General features: G+C 27.4%; 1 protein-coding gene across 1 annotated transcript; it reads right to left on the minus strand.

The window, feature by feature from the left end:
* Positions 1 to 92: 92 nt before the first annotated feature.
* LOC100166055 (cytoplasmic dynein 2 light intermediate chain 1) lies at positions 93 to 8,754 on the minus strand. The gene is made up of 7 exons (XM_016801797.2): positions 7,716 to 8,754; positions 6,498 to 6,600; positions 4,948 to 5,049; positions 3,616 to 3,852; positions 3,428 to 3,496; positions 1,423 to 1,580; positions 93 to 1,357 (listed from the first exon to the last, which is right to left on the minus strand). Exons 1-7 carry the CDS (start codon positions 7,733 to 7,735, stop codon positions 1,198 to 1,200), a joined length of 849 nt encoding a protein of 282 aa, XP_016657286.1. The 5' UTR covers positions 7,736 to 8,754; the 3' UTR covers positions 93 to 1,197.
* Positions 8,755 to 17,815: the final 9,061 nt, after the last annotated feature.

A 17,815-nucleotide genomic window follows, 5' to 3' on the forward strand; every position in this document is an offset into this window, starting at 1 on the left:
TACATGTATATTGTATACCTACTGAATTCTTACATTAGAATTTAGAACACTGAACATTGTGTTAAAAAAAAATAAAAAAAAATAGTGTTTTTATTTGTGTTAAAAAAAATTTCAATGTTTCACGTTTTTGTGAAATATTTCATACTTCAAACACTATACCTATGTGTAACGTGTGTCGTGGTTTTACATAAAAGCTGTTTAGAAATACAAATTGTTTTAGATGACTAGACGATTATACCATTTTGATAATGTATCATTTAAGTACACGAACTTTAGCTTAAATAATGATTAATGAGTATATTTAGAAACCAGTTAAACGCCTATAATAGTACCTTCACCTTTACTTCAATAGGAAATTCTGCGTCTGCACTCTTACAATAACCTTCCGAAGGTACATACTATACATATTATAACATCATATTTTCATAAACAATGAGTAACTTTCTTATAGCAAAAGACGCAGAACATAATATCATATTAATGGGATTATATATTTTAGAAAACATTCTACAATCTCTTTTTTAGTAATGTTATGGTCACTGACCTTGACTTTCAAATAAATCATTTACTGATCCATTTCATATTGTAATAATGTTTATACGGCGTATACATAATGATTTTATAAATACATTTTTTTAGTAGGTATATTATGAGTGCCCTGAGAGTTTCATGTTAAAATAACCAAAAAGTTTAAACAAATTTCAAAAATCAAAAAAGTATTATTGGAATACATTTTAATTTTAATCATAAACAACGACTTTTTTGTTGAGATTTCTTTTAAATGGTTATGAAATTTAAGATATTATATTATAAATTAGACATGGTGCCCATAAATGATAATGTATCAATTAATATAAGTGTTCCAAATTTTAAGTTATAAAGTCTTAAATATATTATTGTTAAATGTTTTAAGCACATAAGGCACCTTCAATCAGTTGAAAAAACCCGCAGCAAGCAAGATTTCATTTCGCACTTTTGCAGATACCTAAATCTATGTGTGAAAATAATTAACTCTATATTATATGACCAGAGTTTACATAATTTAATGGATATTATGTATCACCGTATATGTAATATGGGCGGAGTTATTGAATTGTTTTGTCTGTGCTAAAATAATTCTATTTTGGCGAAAAATAAAATCGTTTGAAAAAATATTGTATTCCTACAATTATTTAAATAAGTTTAATAAAACGTATATTAATAGTTATTAACCTGTTTAAAATTAGAAGCAAATACACTCTTGTACTTATGCATTGATCTAATACTTCCAGCTTCATTGAGGTTGTCTATTTTGTCAAAACAATCGGAACCTGCAGGCACTAAGAGTGGTTTATTTGAATCGTATATGAGGTTCTTTCTGAAATAATAATTTAATAAAAAAACGTGTACAACAAAACTTGAAGGTCGTGTAAGTCAACTTACGGATAAGGTGTTCCAAACCCGTAATGTGACATCATCTCTTTGGATATCTTCACAAGAACTGCATCGTTTACACCATAGAAAATCAACGAGGCTCCATAAGTGTGTGCCACATATCGTAAACACTGGCACAACACGCGTTTTTTAGCCGGTTCGAAATTCTAACAAGGTTGATCATTAGTTATAAACAATAATTCCCAAGTAAAGACATTTCATAATATTAAAAACTACCTATATGACCAACGACACCAACAATAAATGAAAAGTATGTTAATATATATTTCATATTAATTATTATATAATGCTGTAAATTTATAATTTAAAATAAAATAGAAATTATCAATTGTTTCGTTCCACTTATTAGTTATTGTTCGACGCGCGACATCATGTAACTAGGAGCTACAAAACTACCTATTGGCTATTTATCGTCATAATTTTTTTTAACCACGATACGTTGTAATATTTTCTTTTAATGCCTAAAATATCATTAAATAGTGGGAGTTACTCACTTCACCAAAAGAAAAGTATATTAAGTATAATATAATATACCTTTTGATTAGGTAATCATTTTCTGTCAAATCATAATTTGGTGGATTCCCTTTTCTACCATATTAAAAACTTATAGCATAGCATTTAAATAATATTGAATGATTGTAGCTATAACAAAGGTAGATCAAATTATTAATTAGATAAATAGATTAAAAAAAAATATGTAATATAATTAAATAAATTAGACATATTTTCAATTTTTTTTTATTTATATAATTATGTATGATACATTTTTGTTTATAAGTAAAAAAGATTACAATTTAAATACAAGGTTCCTCATAATAGTTGCAACATGTTCTTACTACAGTTAATAAATATTAAAAATAGAAATTTAGGTAATAATTGTGTTAATAGTTAGTGTACTATAACATACATTAGTTTAAAATTTAACAAAACTCGTCAAAATCATTTTAGAAGATGTAAGATATCACGTAAAAGTAAATCGTATGGTTTAGTCGAAAAGGGAATTCACTAATTATTTACGATTAAGGGGGAAAAGTGAATTTGGCGCGAAAGAGAAAGGTATCCTTTTGGCGGGAACCAACTATAGCCTTAAATAATACTCATATTACTCAATAAATATTTGAGTTAAGTTAAGTTGAACAATTGAATTATTAAATTATCAATTAGGTAATATTAATTTAAATTTATTTTTCTGACGTTTAACATTAATTTGGTAAAATGGTATTATGATGGGTTTTAGATTTCTAGGATTAGAATCTAATACGAATATTTATTAAGATCTTAATGTAACTATTTGTCAACCTTGATTACTAAAAAATTAGACGGTCTTCGATTTTTTTTAGTTATTATCCTATAAATGTTTATAAAACATTTTTCGCTTGATCAAAAAACTTCAACATTTAATAGATGGTTACTTGTAAGACACGTGAAGACCCCATTTTTATGTGAACATTTTCAAAACTATTGTAAATACATTTTAGATAATTGTATATTCAAATTTTTAAAGTATCGAAAAACTTAGAAATCAAAAAAACGAAATCGAGAAGGCAAATTTACGTAACCAGAAAAGTTTTCCAAATGTTGAGAACTTTAATCAAATATTTTAAGGATATTTAGTAAAATAAGCCCCGAACGCTAGTTACTACTTATTATACTATATTATTACTTATTACTGACTTTATTTTTTCAATGAGTGTTACGCCGTTTTATCACAAGATAGATTACTTATTCGACACTGCGACAAGTTAATTTTATGTTACACAATGCTGTATAATCTAGTATATTATTAAATTGTATTTTATTAAATTAATCATCAATCACTCCATGGTATTATAGTTTTCTTATAAGTTATAACTATAGTTACCAATTATAAAAAAAATGAAGTAAGTACATCTTACAAAAAATATTTACGTTTAATATTGGTTTTTATTGGTAGGTATTTTGTATAAATTAAAAACATAAATTTAACTATGGACATTTAAATTCATAAACATACTTGATATACGTCGTATTTGCTTCCAACAATCATAAGTGGTATGGGCAGTGGAGACAAAAACTTTTTATCCTAAAATGTATAGAATAACTTCTGGTACAGTAATCTTTTGCATGAAGTATACGAACGTAGATTACGCAAGTGTAATAGGTACAATAAATGACGTATACTTATTATAAATTAAAACAAACCTCAACATTTTTAACATTAATTTGATTATACTGTTCAATCTCTGGTACATTTTCTAGGTGTATCTTAATTTCTTCTAGAAGCATTTCCATGGTGTTCCAAAGAATATCCGGCTTCGATAGATCCAATACCAACACGACGCTCAAACGTCGGCCTTTCGTTTTTTGTACTATCACGGATAACAAATCTTTGAAAATTAAACCACCACCCAATTCCCAAACATGACAAATATCCTTTGTCTAAAACAAAAATAAAATTCTTTTTTTCCTAGAAATGCATTAACTATTACAGTTTTCCACAATCTAAAAATGTTCTTGGTATTCACCAAAAAAATATTTTTACTACCTAGTAATTTTCTATCTGAACCTAACCACACGGTTAAATTAGTTGAACAATTTCAACCATTTAGTATATTATCGTATAACGTGTTAGCCACCCGCAGTGGCGTAGCCAGCGGTGGCTAAGCGGGGCTATAGCCCCCCCCCCCCCCCATTAATTGTCTTGACCTTAGAATTTTATAAAGATAAATAAAAAATAAATAAAAAGTGTAAATAAAAGACATATTGTATTTATCTTTTTTGTATTTTTTTGTGAGACTTAGCCCCCCCCCCTTCCTAATACAAAATTCACGGTTACGCCACTGGCCACACGGTTTACACGGAAAACTGTGACATTGTAATACCTAGTACTTTAAATAGGAGCATCTGAGTATACAATTTAATTAAAACTTCATATTATAATAATTTATCATATTATTATTATTGTATAATATAATATATAATTATTATTTAAAGCCTTTTTTTATTTTTAGGTACCGAAGCGGCAGAAACCTAATCAGTTGACTAAGGTACAATCTTGATAGATTTTAACTACACTTAACATTGATTTTGCATGTATTTACATTTTAACTTAATATACCTTTAGACATCGCGTGATAAACCATTTATACTTTTTATAGGTAATACGACGTGTTGTACACTTGTACAGTCATGTTTAGTTAGTTACTTCAATGCTCACAAAAAATATATATAATATAATATATCTAATTTTAATGATTACCTTTAAATTGGATTATGTAATTTCGTTGTATAACAATAATACCTATACACAATAATCTAAAATTAAAATTAAAAAATTTATTTTTAAAAGTTTTCATCAGCGTTGAGACGGTGGAGAGGTTAGGAAATCTAAATCCTGAAGAGGTATCTGCTTTTAAATAATGTTTGGGTACATCGTATTGGTCTGATATTATTTACTTGTTTTAAAACCAAATTTCCCACATTATATTGGTACATTATTTTAGACTTTTAGTAATAATAACAAACAAAACTTACTAAACTTTTTCCAGATCTTCTTGCGAATGAATATTCCAAAGCCAGTGTGGGTTTTGGCTTTTCATTTTTATCAAAAAATGAATGTATTAATGAAGTTTTACCCTGCAAAATTAATGGATTGTCATCAGCGAATATGTTTAAAAAATATGTTAAACTATAAGAATATAATATTTAAGAATTCTTGAATTAATTAAAAAAGTATACCTATCACTTATTATTCAAATATCTTGCTATGATCAAAATTAAATAAAAAGGATTTGATTCCGGCTGTGTTTTCAACTAAAATAGATCCATCTTATGATGGGGATCTATTATCGATTCCATTAATGTAGCATCGATTCCGACAGGTAGTCTAAAAACAACCTATCGATTCTGCCACCTGCCAATTTTTACCTCAACCTGGCACCATACAATATTATCTATAATAAATACCTATGTCCTATAATGCTATAATACCTTAACATTTAAATTAGGTAGCCGAAAAGAACGTACTACCTATAAAAGTATAATATTATGAAATGCATAGCAAGTACTGTAAAGTACCCTACTTACATTTATTGAATCTATTATTACACTTTTTATCATATTACGTATAGAATAAAAATATTTAGAATTTCTGTTTTTTCAATGTCAAAGTTAAGCAAAAGTAGAGACCAAACATGTTTAGGTGCCAAGGTATTATTGCTTCCTCCTTATTAATATAAGAGAAAAGTGAAATAGTGTAATATTGCATACGACGTACGTTTCAAAGTCAAATATTACCAAAATATATTATCCATTATTGAATTATTCTACCAACAGTACAAACATAAAATTATATCATTAATTATACGGTATGATTCACAAATCCTGCTCACCCATTCTTCAATTGTGCAGTTTTTCAAATTCATTAGATTTTTTGAACTTCTTAATAAGTGAAACAACATTTTCTGGAGTTAACATAATATGGTTTATTAAATAATAACTCCTTTTTTATACTGTAAATTATCAAGCGGATAATACAATTTTGATAATAATACATTATTACAATTCAACTTTATCTTTTTAAATTGTACCAGCTTAGTTTATAAATACCATTGACTTTATTAAAACTTAAATTACCTACTACCTTTTTGCATGTGCATGTACCTATTTTATAAGAAAACTGACTATTGTTGTGATTTATTAATTTATTATTAAGTAGATAGTATGATTAATACATTAAATTATTTTATTATAACTGTAATCTGTGAAAAATATTTTACACAAGTTAATATTAATCATTAACTATTGTCTATTACAGTATTGTTATAAAAATATTTAAAATGTGTTAATTATAATAAATGAATAAATACAAACATATTTTATTTATCAATGCAACTTTTAACTTTAAATGTAACTTAGTTACATAACTGTAACTTGTATCCAGTTACATTGCACCAAAGTATATAGTATCTTGTAACTAGTTACACAGTTTTAGAGTAACTTGTAACTTGTAACCAGTTACAATAATTTAAGTAACTTACCCAACCCTGCCTAGACATATGTATAAATAATGCATGAACACTTACCGAGTTTTTACTCCCGATTACTAGCAAAGTTCTCTCTACCGGTACCATGTCGGATGTAACATTCTTTGAAGACATAGCCAACTCGAGTATCGTTTGACCATTTCTAATAATAATATTATAATGAACATTCATATAAATTGTATTTAATTTATATTATACAAATACATTATCAATGAAAATATAAATTATAAATAATACCTACATATGCCCTCCGGGGCTTCTAATTACCAAATAAAATAAAATGCATAATACAGTTTTACAGTGGGATTTATTTTTAAATGTTCATGAAGTAATCAATAAACCACTTTATTGGATATAAAAAATGCTTTACACGTTTCATATAATATTATTATCTATAGATTCTAGAATATTAATAGGTGATTATAATCATATGTATACATATTATATTTCTTCGACAAATTAACATAATATTTTGCAGTTAACTAATAAAATGTATATCACTCTAAAAGTAGTTACCAACTAGATAAAATGTCGTCTTTAAAGTACCTATTTGTTATTATTTGTTAACTTATTTTATAACTAGGTAGCAGAAACAATATGACCACCGATATATAAAAAAAAACATTGTAGAACTGTATTGGTTCATCGCGGTCCTATTACCGATTTGAATTTAAAAATGTAAGAATAATAATCATAACATAATTTAATAATCAATTAAAAATTATGTTTTAAATACATATATTTTGCGCTTTAAATAATAAAATAAATAAATAATAATTAATATGTAAATAATATAATTATTATTGTTTTATAATATGTTGGCGACCATATTAAGTGTACGTGTACTTGTACCTATAGCATAATATCCGTTTGAGACAATATAAATTACAATAAATAATTAGTTATTGTGTAATATTATAGTATCTATTAAAATGTAAAAAGTCATTCCCATCGTAGTAAAATTTATAAGCTTATAAATGTACCTACCTATGTTGACAAAATATCCGATTTTCGCAACATTGATCATATTATATTATTATTACCTATTGTCAGTTTATGCCGAAACATTTTGTCCGTGAATACCACTTGTTAAACACTTATTTTATCGACTCGGCACTTACATTATATTTAGTTATGACTTATTACTTAAATTACATCATTGACGGTATTATATCTATAGGCGTGGGTATATGGTAGGTATATATAGGTACATACAATAATTGAACTTATTAAATATTTACGAACAGTGTAGCTTACCTCTGAGAAGTAGACGTCATTGTATTTGACCAAGAACACAATTTAATACTAGCAATGCAATTTGAAGTTATTAGTTAGCGACAAACTGAATTCTGAATGCATTATTTTGTGTCGAACCATGTGTTTCTAGCACTCTGGCTATGTATATACTCTAGTTGCCATGGTAGCACCTATAAATGCATATATATATTATTCATAATATGCGCCCTAGTCTAAATACCTAACTGATTGGAACCATTTTTTTTATAACCACTTGTCGGATGCTGAGGTAAATACTATAATTCTTATTTCCCCGTTGACATCAAATACTCATAATATTTTAATATTAGATTGTTGAAACCGAACACATTTTAAACGTGTTTGTGTTTATATAGTGGTTGCTTTGGAACGAATCGTTATGTTATTGTTCCAAGTTTCAATCCAACAACTATCGTAGCTTATTATTATTAAGAATATTATTAGCAATAAGTAATAACAAGCACTAGTTAACTTATTACCTATGTAGGCTGTGCTTATTGACGGTAGTTAGGCGAGTGTGGAAACGACCTCCCCTCGTATCTAGCGATACTGTAAAAAAAAATTTGGAAACATAGTGTAATAAACGTGTATTCTATTCAAAAATAGTATAGGTACGTGATAAACAGAGATATGATGCAAAATAAGTTGTTAAATAAATTCTAAAAAACGATCGTCAAAAAAACTGAATCCGTCCAAAGACTTAGGCATAGCAGGGATTTTTATACTAACAATATTTCTATTTTAATCATTGAATATTTTCCAAATTAATTTTAGCTGATTCCTGTCTTTAGAAATAAATATAGTTTGCAAGTCAACATACTGACACACTGTATTCTTATTTTATGTTTAGTTATTTCTATAATAATTTATACTTATTTACATATAGTTTAGATAAATCAAACTTCAACCTCAATCACAGAGACCGAGGAAGATGCCATTTTTAATCATCTATTACGGGTAGGTATAATATGTATTAATACCTACTAATTACTATAATTAGGTCATTAAAATACATTTTGATACAAACTAAACAGTTAATAATGAATGTACAACGTATAAATTGGACATATTGTATAAGAAGAAACATATTTTATAATTTCTATAAATATAGAAGAAGTTTGATTCCAATTGTTACCTATATACATTTATTTGATGAATATCTGATAGTTAATTTAATGAAAATGTGTTTATATACGAGGTAGGTAGTTAATTTTATACTTCGTAGTTTTGTATCAGTTTATCAGTCCCCATATTATATATTACATTTTTATAATACACGCAACACATAGGTACATTGGTTTGATAATAAATGAGAACAAACAACGATTATAGGTTAGGTTAAAATAATCGGTAAAATATAAATTCCTTCTGAAGAAAAAAAAAACGATATTCATATTTAAAACAAAAGTCTGTAGGTAGGTACTCGTTATACCTAAGTTGTCAAGTAGGTACTGTCTATGAAAACACTATAAGCAGTGAACTTGACCGGTACCAGATGATTTAAAACGAGTTCGATAATATATAATTGCTCTTTATGACAACCAAGTAAAACAATATTGATCATCACTTGATTGTCCGGTTGTTCTGTCCTTAAGCTTCATGCTATTTTCGTTTTCCTGTTTTAACATTTATATAATGATTTATATTATATAATGTTTTTTTTTTTAATTTAGGCAAATAACCTGCCTATCTACTAATTGTTGTTCAATTGGATTGGATTAAGTGCCCGTATTAAAATCGTGAAACTAAGGTTAAACCACCGAATTCGGTTGGTAAAATCAGTGGGTTGAGCGTAACCGAGGTTTAAACTATGATTGTAAACGGGCCCTTAGTTTATATAATACGTTATTTGTATATTTATTTATAACCTGTATTTTTTTAAATACACATTTTTTTATTTTAACATAAATATTATATTTTTGGGCTGAGTACAACTTTTTTTTACACTGATTTTTGCGAGGCCTATTTTTGTAACACTTTATTTATTTTGAACAGAAATGCAAATCAACAATAAACTAAAAAAAAAATTAATTAAATTCCTAACTAAAAGTGGGCACTTTGTTTTTGAAATAAAAAAAAAATACACTATAATAATAATATGTTTGAGAATTAAACATAATGAGCGTCAAATTTTAAACTAAAACTCATAGCGGCGGGTATTGAAGTGGAATATATTATAAAGCGGGTAATTATATTAATTGTTTTAGCGCTTTTGTCCCACTACTAAAAAAATAGACAATTTGCGCTTTTGGATATCTCTGGCATATTAGATTACACTATTATTATAGTATTATGTTAAAGTACGATTTTCCGGGAAACGTTTCGTATTTATGAACCGCGGCAGGTTTCGCAATGATATAATATTGTTAAACTTAAACGAGTTTACATGACATTGTACCCACATTCAACCATTTAAACCACGTATATTATTATGGTCGTTGTGGCAGACACGCCCAATCGCCAGACAATATTAGCCTGTCGCAGACTCAGATTATCATATAGGGAATTGAGCACATATTATAAAATTATGAGAAATACAAAAGGTCTTTCATCCCTTTAAAAAAAAAAAGGTGGGCAAGTGGGTGTCGCTCTGCTGTACAGTAGGTTACTGCAAGTGTGTCCCTTTAATGGATGGTGTTAAATTTTAATTCAATGATATAATATTATTATCATTGTTTACGAAAAACGATTACGAGCGGAGACGGTTTGTCCGCCTAGAAAATGTTATATTATATTTATATTGTTGTTATTAATACAGCGGTTAAGTTGCATATATCATTATTTGTTTACTATCATATTTTATATAATAACTAGCTGAATATGTGCACTTCGTTGCCAGTTAAATGTACCAACTCTATATGACTCAAACTTTGTTCAATTCGTTATTTAATATTCTGTGTATGGTGTTTAAAATTAATCTTTCGGTACCATACGCTAAATAAATAAATAAAATTAATCTTAAATTTTCCGTTGCCGGAATAAAAATTCTGATTCGCAGCAGTATATTATCAGGTATAATTGTAATATACCAAATAGGTAGTATAATTTATTATACTATAATTTTATTGGTATATAGCTGCAGTGGTATTAATTGTTTTATACGTAATGCACTGTGCAATTTTCAGAGGGCATGAAAAACGAAATATTTTTTGGACGTCAGATGTATCGGACATATATACCTACATAATATATGCGTAGGTACCTAACCTAACCTAAACCTAGTTGTAAATGATTATTATTGTTCACGGCCGATTGATTCCATCCATTATTCGGTCGCGATATAGCCGCAAAGCCACGAGATCGCCCAATAATTTACAGTTTTTTTACTACACAATACGCATACTAAATAGTAAATATATTATATTGTATATAGGTACCGATAGCGCACTATGTGTGTTTTATATTTCCACTGCACGCCTATTTCTTATGATACTGATACATGCAGTTTGCGCAGTGTCTTTTAAATCGTCGGTTCGCATTTTCGCTATATTAATTTGCACTACAAATTTAATATCACCTTTTCACGTCTGTAGGTACAACGCACAATAAACACAATATAATATATTGATGCATCTAAACTAAGTTAAAAGTTACACGTATTTTTTTCGTAAACTCGTTAAGTTAAAAGTTAACTCTGAAAAAAAAAATTGAACTTAGTGTAAAGTTAAAATTTGGTAATTTGCAAAAATAAAAAATTCTAGACACTACAAAATATGGTTTATTAGATACCTCATTTTTCTTACGCTCAAGAAAATTACTGGGGAAATTTAGAATGATACATCAAAGTAAAAACCTCAATCAAAAATGTGCATTATTCTTCGGACGAAAATTCACTTAATTCAGATACTACTTTTGTCTTTTATGATAAAATTAACTTGAAATTAACACGTTAATCTTAAAAAAAATAACTTATTAAGTTTAAAGTTAATTTTTAAAAAAAAAGTAACGAGTTAATTAACCTTACGTTTTAACTTAATTTTAACTTTTAACTCGTTAATGTCCAGCCTTGCATATATAGGTGCAGCAGCGTGACGTCGTACCTACGTGCAATCTGAACGGAACATTCATTCACGATATTCTGTATACGATAGATCAATAAACTCTTAATAAAAACACCGTTATAGTGATATATTGATAATATAATTATTTATAATCCAATGATAGACCAAAGAATTTAGGTAATCTATAATGTTAATGGCAAAGCGCCATTGGTGATGCGATAGATCCTATTATTGTAATATTTATTACAATTTATAATAAATAATAATTGATAATTTATTGTTTGTTGAACGACCACGGTATGTAGGTATTATGTACGATGTACGATATACCTATAGGCTATGGGTAGGTATATACGAGTTTTTCAATATAAAATAAGGTACCTACCTATAAGTAGGACCTGATAGGTGATTGATAATATTATATGACTTTGGTTATTTGGTAAAGAGATTGAAATGTATGCAAATACGCATATTATATAGGTAGGACATTATGAAATTGTATATTTTGTATACCTACCTTCCAATATTTAAATGTGTGTTGAAATTGTATATCTACGTTTTTATTTTTTTTTCCTTTAAAAAACAGGGTATGGGTGGGAAGTAGTTACTGGGAACTGTTTATCACAATACTATACCACCCTGTCCCGTAACGTGTGTTCACTAACATTAAATATTTAGGTATATACCTACCTACTTATAAGTTATAATAGTTTTAAAGAACGAATGTTACATTATTATTAGTAGAAATGTCAAAGTTCTCTGACAAAGTAACTTCAAACCATCGACATTATTGATTATGCCCCGCACATAGAATTATGAATATGAACTTGAATTTTTTTTTCAGGACCATAATGTCGATCGATTCTTCATTGAACCAAATATAAAATAATATTATGTCACGCGCCATTATACGAAAATGCTAAATTCCATTTCCGCTGTCACGAACAAAGCAATACAAAGTAATACATTGACAAACTAGGAATTGTTTTAGAGGCTCATAATCGATGAAATACATTAACATGCTAATGAAATGTAATTTTTTAACTCGTCTTAATAGAAAATGATTTTGGCCTCGTCTTACTTGACTTCTCGCAGAGCAAAAGACGCTAGAATAATTGAGACGGCCGTTGTATAGTTAATAAAAACTATTTGAAATTTAAATGTCCAACACATCCAATATGAGAATATATTATCACACGACTATAGTCAACAAAAAAATTTAACTCTATCATAATTAAAGTTGGAAATTAACTTTACTGAACCGACTGAAAAAAATAATTAGGTAGGTACTCTTGGAAACAGTGTAGGTAAACATAGATATTAGTGTATTACGTACATACTTTATATAGTATAATATACTATTGTTGAAGAATTCTAAACTATAATATTGTTAAAATAATTTTAGGAGAACTTAAATCTCTTCGGTTTATATATAGGCGTTGAAAAATAAATTATCAACCTAACATGAAACGTGGCTATATAATATTATATGTACAAGCACAAACCATGTATTATTATACATTCATGTTCTTAATTCCTCGTCAGAATATAATGTTGTTTGCAGTTGAAAATTGATCAACGCTTAAAATGGTACATTAGGTAGGTACAACAGGTATATTTTACAATAACAACGATAATTTGCAATAAGCTTATAAAACATATGGGTCTCGTGTTTAGTCACTACATGACTTCCGTAATTCAAAAACTATTCATTTACAATACTCACGCCGTGCCATTTTAGTAAAATGTAATAGGTATAATAAATATACAATAACTCGTATTAAAAATATCTACACTGCCGGTAACCGGTAAGTATGTGATATATGTGTATAAAATTTTACATATTATACTTAACTCTTTACTCAGAACCATCGTGTTCGAATATTGCTACTGCATTTGATAGTTAATGGATATCAATCCACCAAGTATATTTAATCAAGGTTTTCTACTCAACCGAACCAAAGGGCATTGCGGACAATGCTTGTGGTGTATAATTTACTACCGAAGATTACGAATCATAATAATATAATGACAACAAAAAAAAAACGATATATTATATGGATTTTTGATTTTAACATTTACTATATTACTCCATTTTCCCCTCCCAGCTACCATTATACCTATATTAATATCACGCAGTTTTTAAAATATAACTATTCAATTATATTTTAATACAAAATAAAACGACATAATAAGATTATAGTTCATACATTTATTATCTTAAATAGGTATCTACCTACCGACGTAATCAATTCCCCCGATGTAAAATGGGTAGGTACTTCCTGTCCACGATTGATATACAGTAGGTACCTAAACAGTAATCATCGGTGAATATGATAATATGTTACTTATTACTATTATTAGTATAAACCTACAAGAAAAAAAAAATTAACCTAGATAAGTTACAGGGCTCGGAACTTCATGCATTCGCATATTTCTTGAGAAGTTATACATACCTACATATTCCAAAACTGATTCGACAAAAATTTAAATCATAATAGTATAAATACATACAGGAATACAACTCAACCCAAAAAAATAATGTTTCATATATGTTTGCATATTTTGATGATAAATCAAAAAAAAAATTGTAATTTACTAATAGAAATCAAATTTAAAAATAAAGAGCCTTTACGCAATACAATATATTTAGATTAAATAATTACCTTTTTGCTGTGAATACGTTTATTGCAAAATATTTAAAATGTAATTAAATAAAAAAATACATTTATATAGGTACCTGCCTAATAATTAAAAAATACAAACATCTAGGTAAGTAACTACTAATACGTAATATATTAGTAAAATTGTTGAATTATTATGCATATTTTAAAAGTAATTCCATATAAATAAATTTAAAAATTATTGAATTGTTTACTTACTTTTAATTATATATGAGCATTGTGTCCAATTGCAGCAAATTAATCTATAGCTAAAGGCTAAACATTCAATTTAACAATTAAAAAAAAACTCTGTCAAAAATATTCTACTTTGGAAAATTAAATTAAAACTCTGTTGTCATTCAAAAAAGTAAAAAACTTAAAAAATATAAGGAAAACAATTATTTAAAAATATGATTTTTTTTTAAATAAAAATGTTGTTTTTTTAAAAAAATATTTTCAAAAACATTAATACTTTTTGAGATAATGAGTGTTTTACGCTTAAGGAATCACCCTGTATATACGTACACTTTATGCGAATCGATAAAATTTGAAAAAACCTAATTTCACTAAAATGACAAAATATTTAATCATGCGTGTTGCGTATATAATAACAAAATTTAATCAATAAACGAGATTTTCTACTACCTATCAAAATGATATAAATGTATTTAACCCGGTTCTTGTTAAAGAAAAATGTTCATTGTTTTTATTTATTTATTCAAATTTTAACAAACAGATATTATTGGTAAATACAATACGACAAAATCCAGTTTTTCTTGAAACTATAGTACCTATACTTAGTTCAATGATTGAACAATCCAGTTGAAACTCGTCACCTTGAAATACTAATGTCTGGAGTAGTGCTGATGTAAAAAAAATACGAAGAATTTTGAAATTAGGTACCTACCTATATAGTATATACCTATGTATAGTAAAAATTCTTCGATTGTTGACATTTTCATAGGGATGCCGATTTTTTATACAGACATTTACGTTTATAATTATTATATAATATTAACCTATATTTATACCTATCATTTGTTATAGTCAAATAATCTGTGGATTGTAATTCATTTTTACTACTCACCTACGACCTACCAATTGAACGTTAGAATTTAATTATATTAAATTTATTGCCTATTGGCTATTGTTTGTTGAAAAGTATTAAATAGGTACCTACCTATCTAGGAATTTATTTTTTCTATTTAGTTATATAACATGTACAAACAATAATATTAATTGTTGGCTTTTACATACATAAGAGGCTGGGTCAAAATAAAAAAAGCAGGTAAGTGGATGTCGCTCTGCCGTACAGTAGATTATAAGTGGGTCATTGTATAATGGATTGTATTAGACTTGAATTCAATGATATAATATCATTGTATAAGAAAAACGATTCTGAGCAGAGACGGTTTGTCAGTCTGGATATTTTATATTGTTATTATTTATTTTATCATGTAAGTTGAATTAATATTAAAATATTATAATTTTTTATTCGTTTCTATGGTGATAAACAAACGTTAGAAATTAAAATCCCATTTTTAGCGTTTTTTCGTAATTTTTCGGTGGTTTTTCCCCTAGCATTTAATAACTATTGGGAAAATCGAAAAATGACCTCTCTAAAGTACCATCCACCTTGATCCAATTTTCTAAAAGATAAGGTACTATATGTTGAAATCGAAGCACTTCTTCTGGTAGGAATTTTGTATACAGGATATAAAAAAAAAACACCATTGTAAAGCCAATAGCTTCCTCGCTCCGCTCATAATCTAATTAGCATATAAGCACTGGTTTGAAGGTTTGCGCATAATTTATTATTGTTGTGGGGACATGAAGTTTGTATAAGAGTACTGTCCTACACTTCTGTTAAGAGTATCTTAATATTTCAAATGATATTTTATAGAATATTATAATTCCTTGATGTAAAAAATAGGAAACACTTCTATTTTTGGCTCTGAACCTGGTACAAAAACATATTAGATAGGTATTTGTGAACATATTATATAATATATGCACTAAAACAGTCTTCAATATGCAGTAGGTATACCTGCCCTATAATCATCTAATAAAATTATAGTTTGTAAAATATGTAAAAAAATATTTTCAAAAACATTAATACTTTTTGAGGTAATCAGTGTTTTACGTTTAATGAATATATATTATGTTCAACTCATTTATTTCATATACATAAATGATTTAAAATATCACGAATCAGGTTCAGTTACTTGTTATTTGTAACAAATATTGGGTATGTATTTAGAAAAATTTACTATAATTATACCTATATTATATTATAATTTGAAGTTATTAAAGTTCTAAATTATTATAAAAATTATATTTTACTAATTATATTTTATCACATGATTTCTTATTTCATATCTAATGTTTATACATATCAATACCTATAGAGAAAAATATTCACGGTCAGAAAATGATAGATATTAAAATTAATAATCTGCCCGTACCTATTTTCAAGTTTTAATAAATATATATAATCAGGGTACATTTCTTATTTTGATAAAGAAAGGATGGTTTTGTTTGGTTTTTTTTTTTTTTTTTGGGGGGGGGGACTGTGGAAGAACACGGTATCTCATTTATGGCTACAGACGTTTTATTACTATCCCAACAATGTACAATACAGTTCGAGATCAACTTTACTATCCTACGGAGGAAATAATCGTTATTTCGTCACAGTAATTAAATTTAAATAAAGAGCCTTAACATATATATATATATAATATAAGGCTCTCTAGATTTAAATATATGAAGGTGCCCTCTGCGAAGGCATGCGGCGCGAGTCGATTGAAAATTCTGTCCGCACAACTTGACACATTTCAAACATCGACTGTATAGTACCCAATACCCAAAGCGATATAAATTGGTTAATTACTGTCTACCAAAATATAGCTTCGTTTTGCAAGGAACTGTAAACCATAACGTGAAAAACTAAAGGCATAGCCGGATTAACATTTTTAAGGTTCCAACATGAAATTAAAAATTTTTCTCCGATCATATTTTTATTTTCATAAAACATTAGAGTTATCTAACTCATAAGTAGGGCTCAGAAGTTATTGCATTTTCATGTTTTTTTTTTCTATTAGATTTATTGCTAAGCTAATTTCTCTAAGTTAATAAACTACTCTATTCTATGCCCCCTATGTACATTTTAAAAATCTCGCACACCCATCCTATAAATTGAAAACAAATAATTTACGGACGTCATGGCGGCATAAAACGATTAAATACCCCGACGAAGATTATGACTGTTTTGCCCCTAAAACTTGTCATCTCAATGGATACCTGATAATCGGTCGTTATTAATTTTTATTTTTTTCCCTGCATTGTCAAATAAAAATAATTAAATAAATACAAATTTTACTTCATGATGGCTGTTCATGCTACTCCAGGTTGGGAAACA

Source organism: Acyrthosiphon pisum, chromosome A1 (genome assembly GCF_005508785.2).
Source record: "Acyrthosiphon pisum isolate AL4f chromosome A1, pea_aphid_22Mar2018_4r6ur, whole genome shotgun sequence".
NCBI classification, from domain to species: domain Eukaryota; kingdom Metazoa; phylum Arthropoda; class Insecta; order Hemiptera; family Aphididae; genus Acyrthosiphon; species Acyrthosiphon pisum.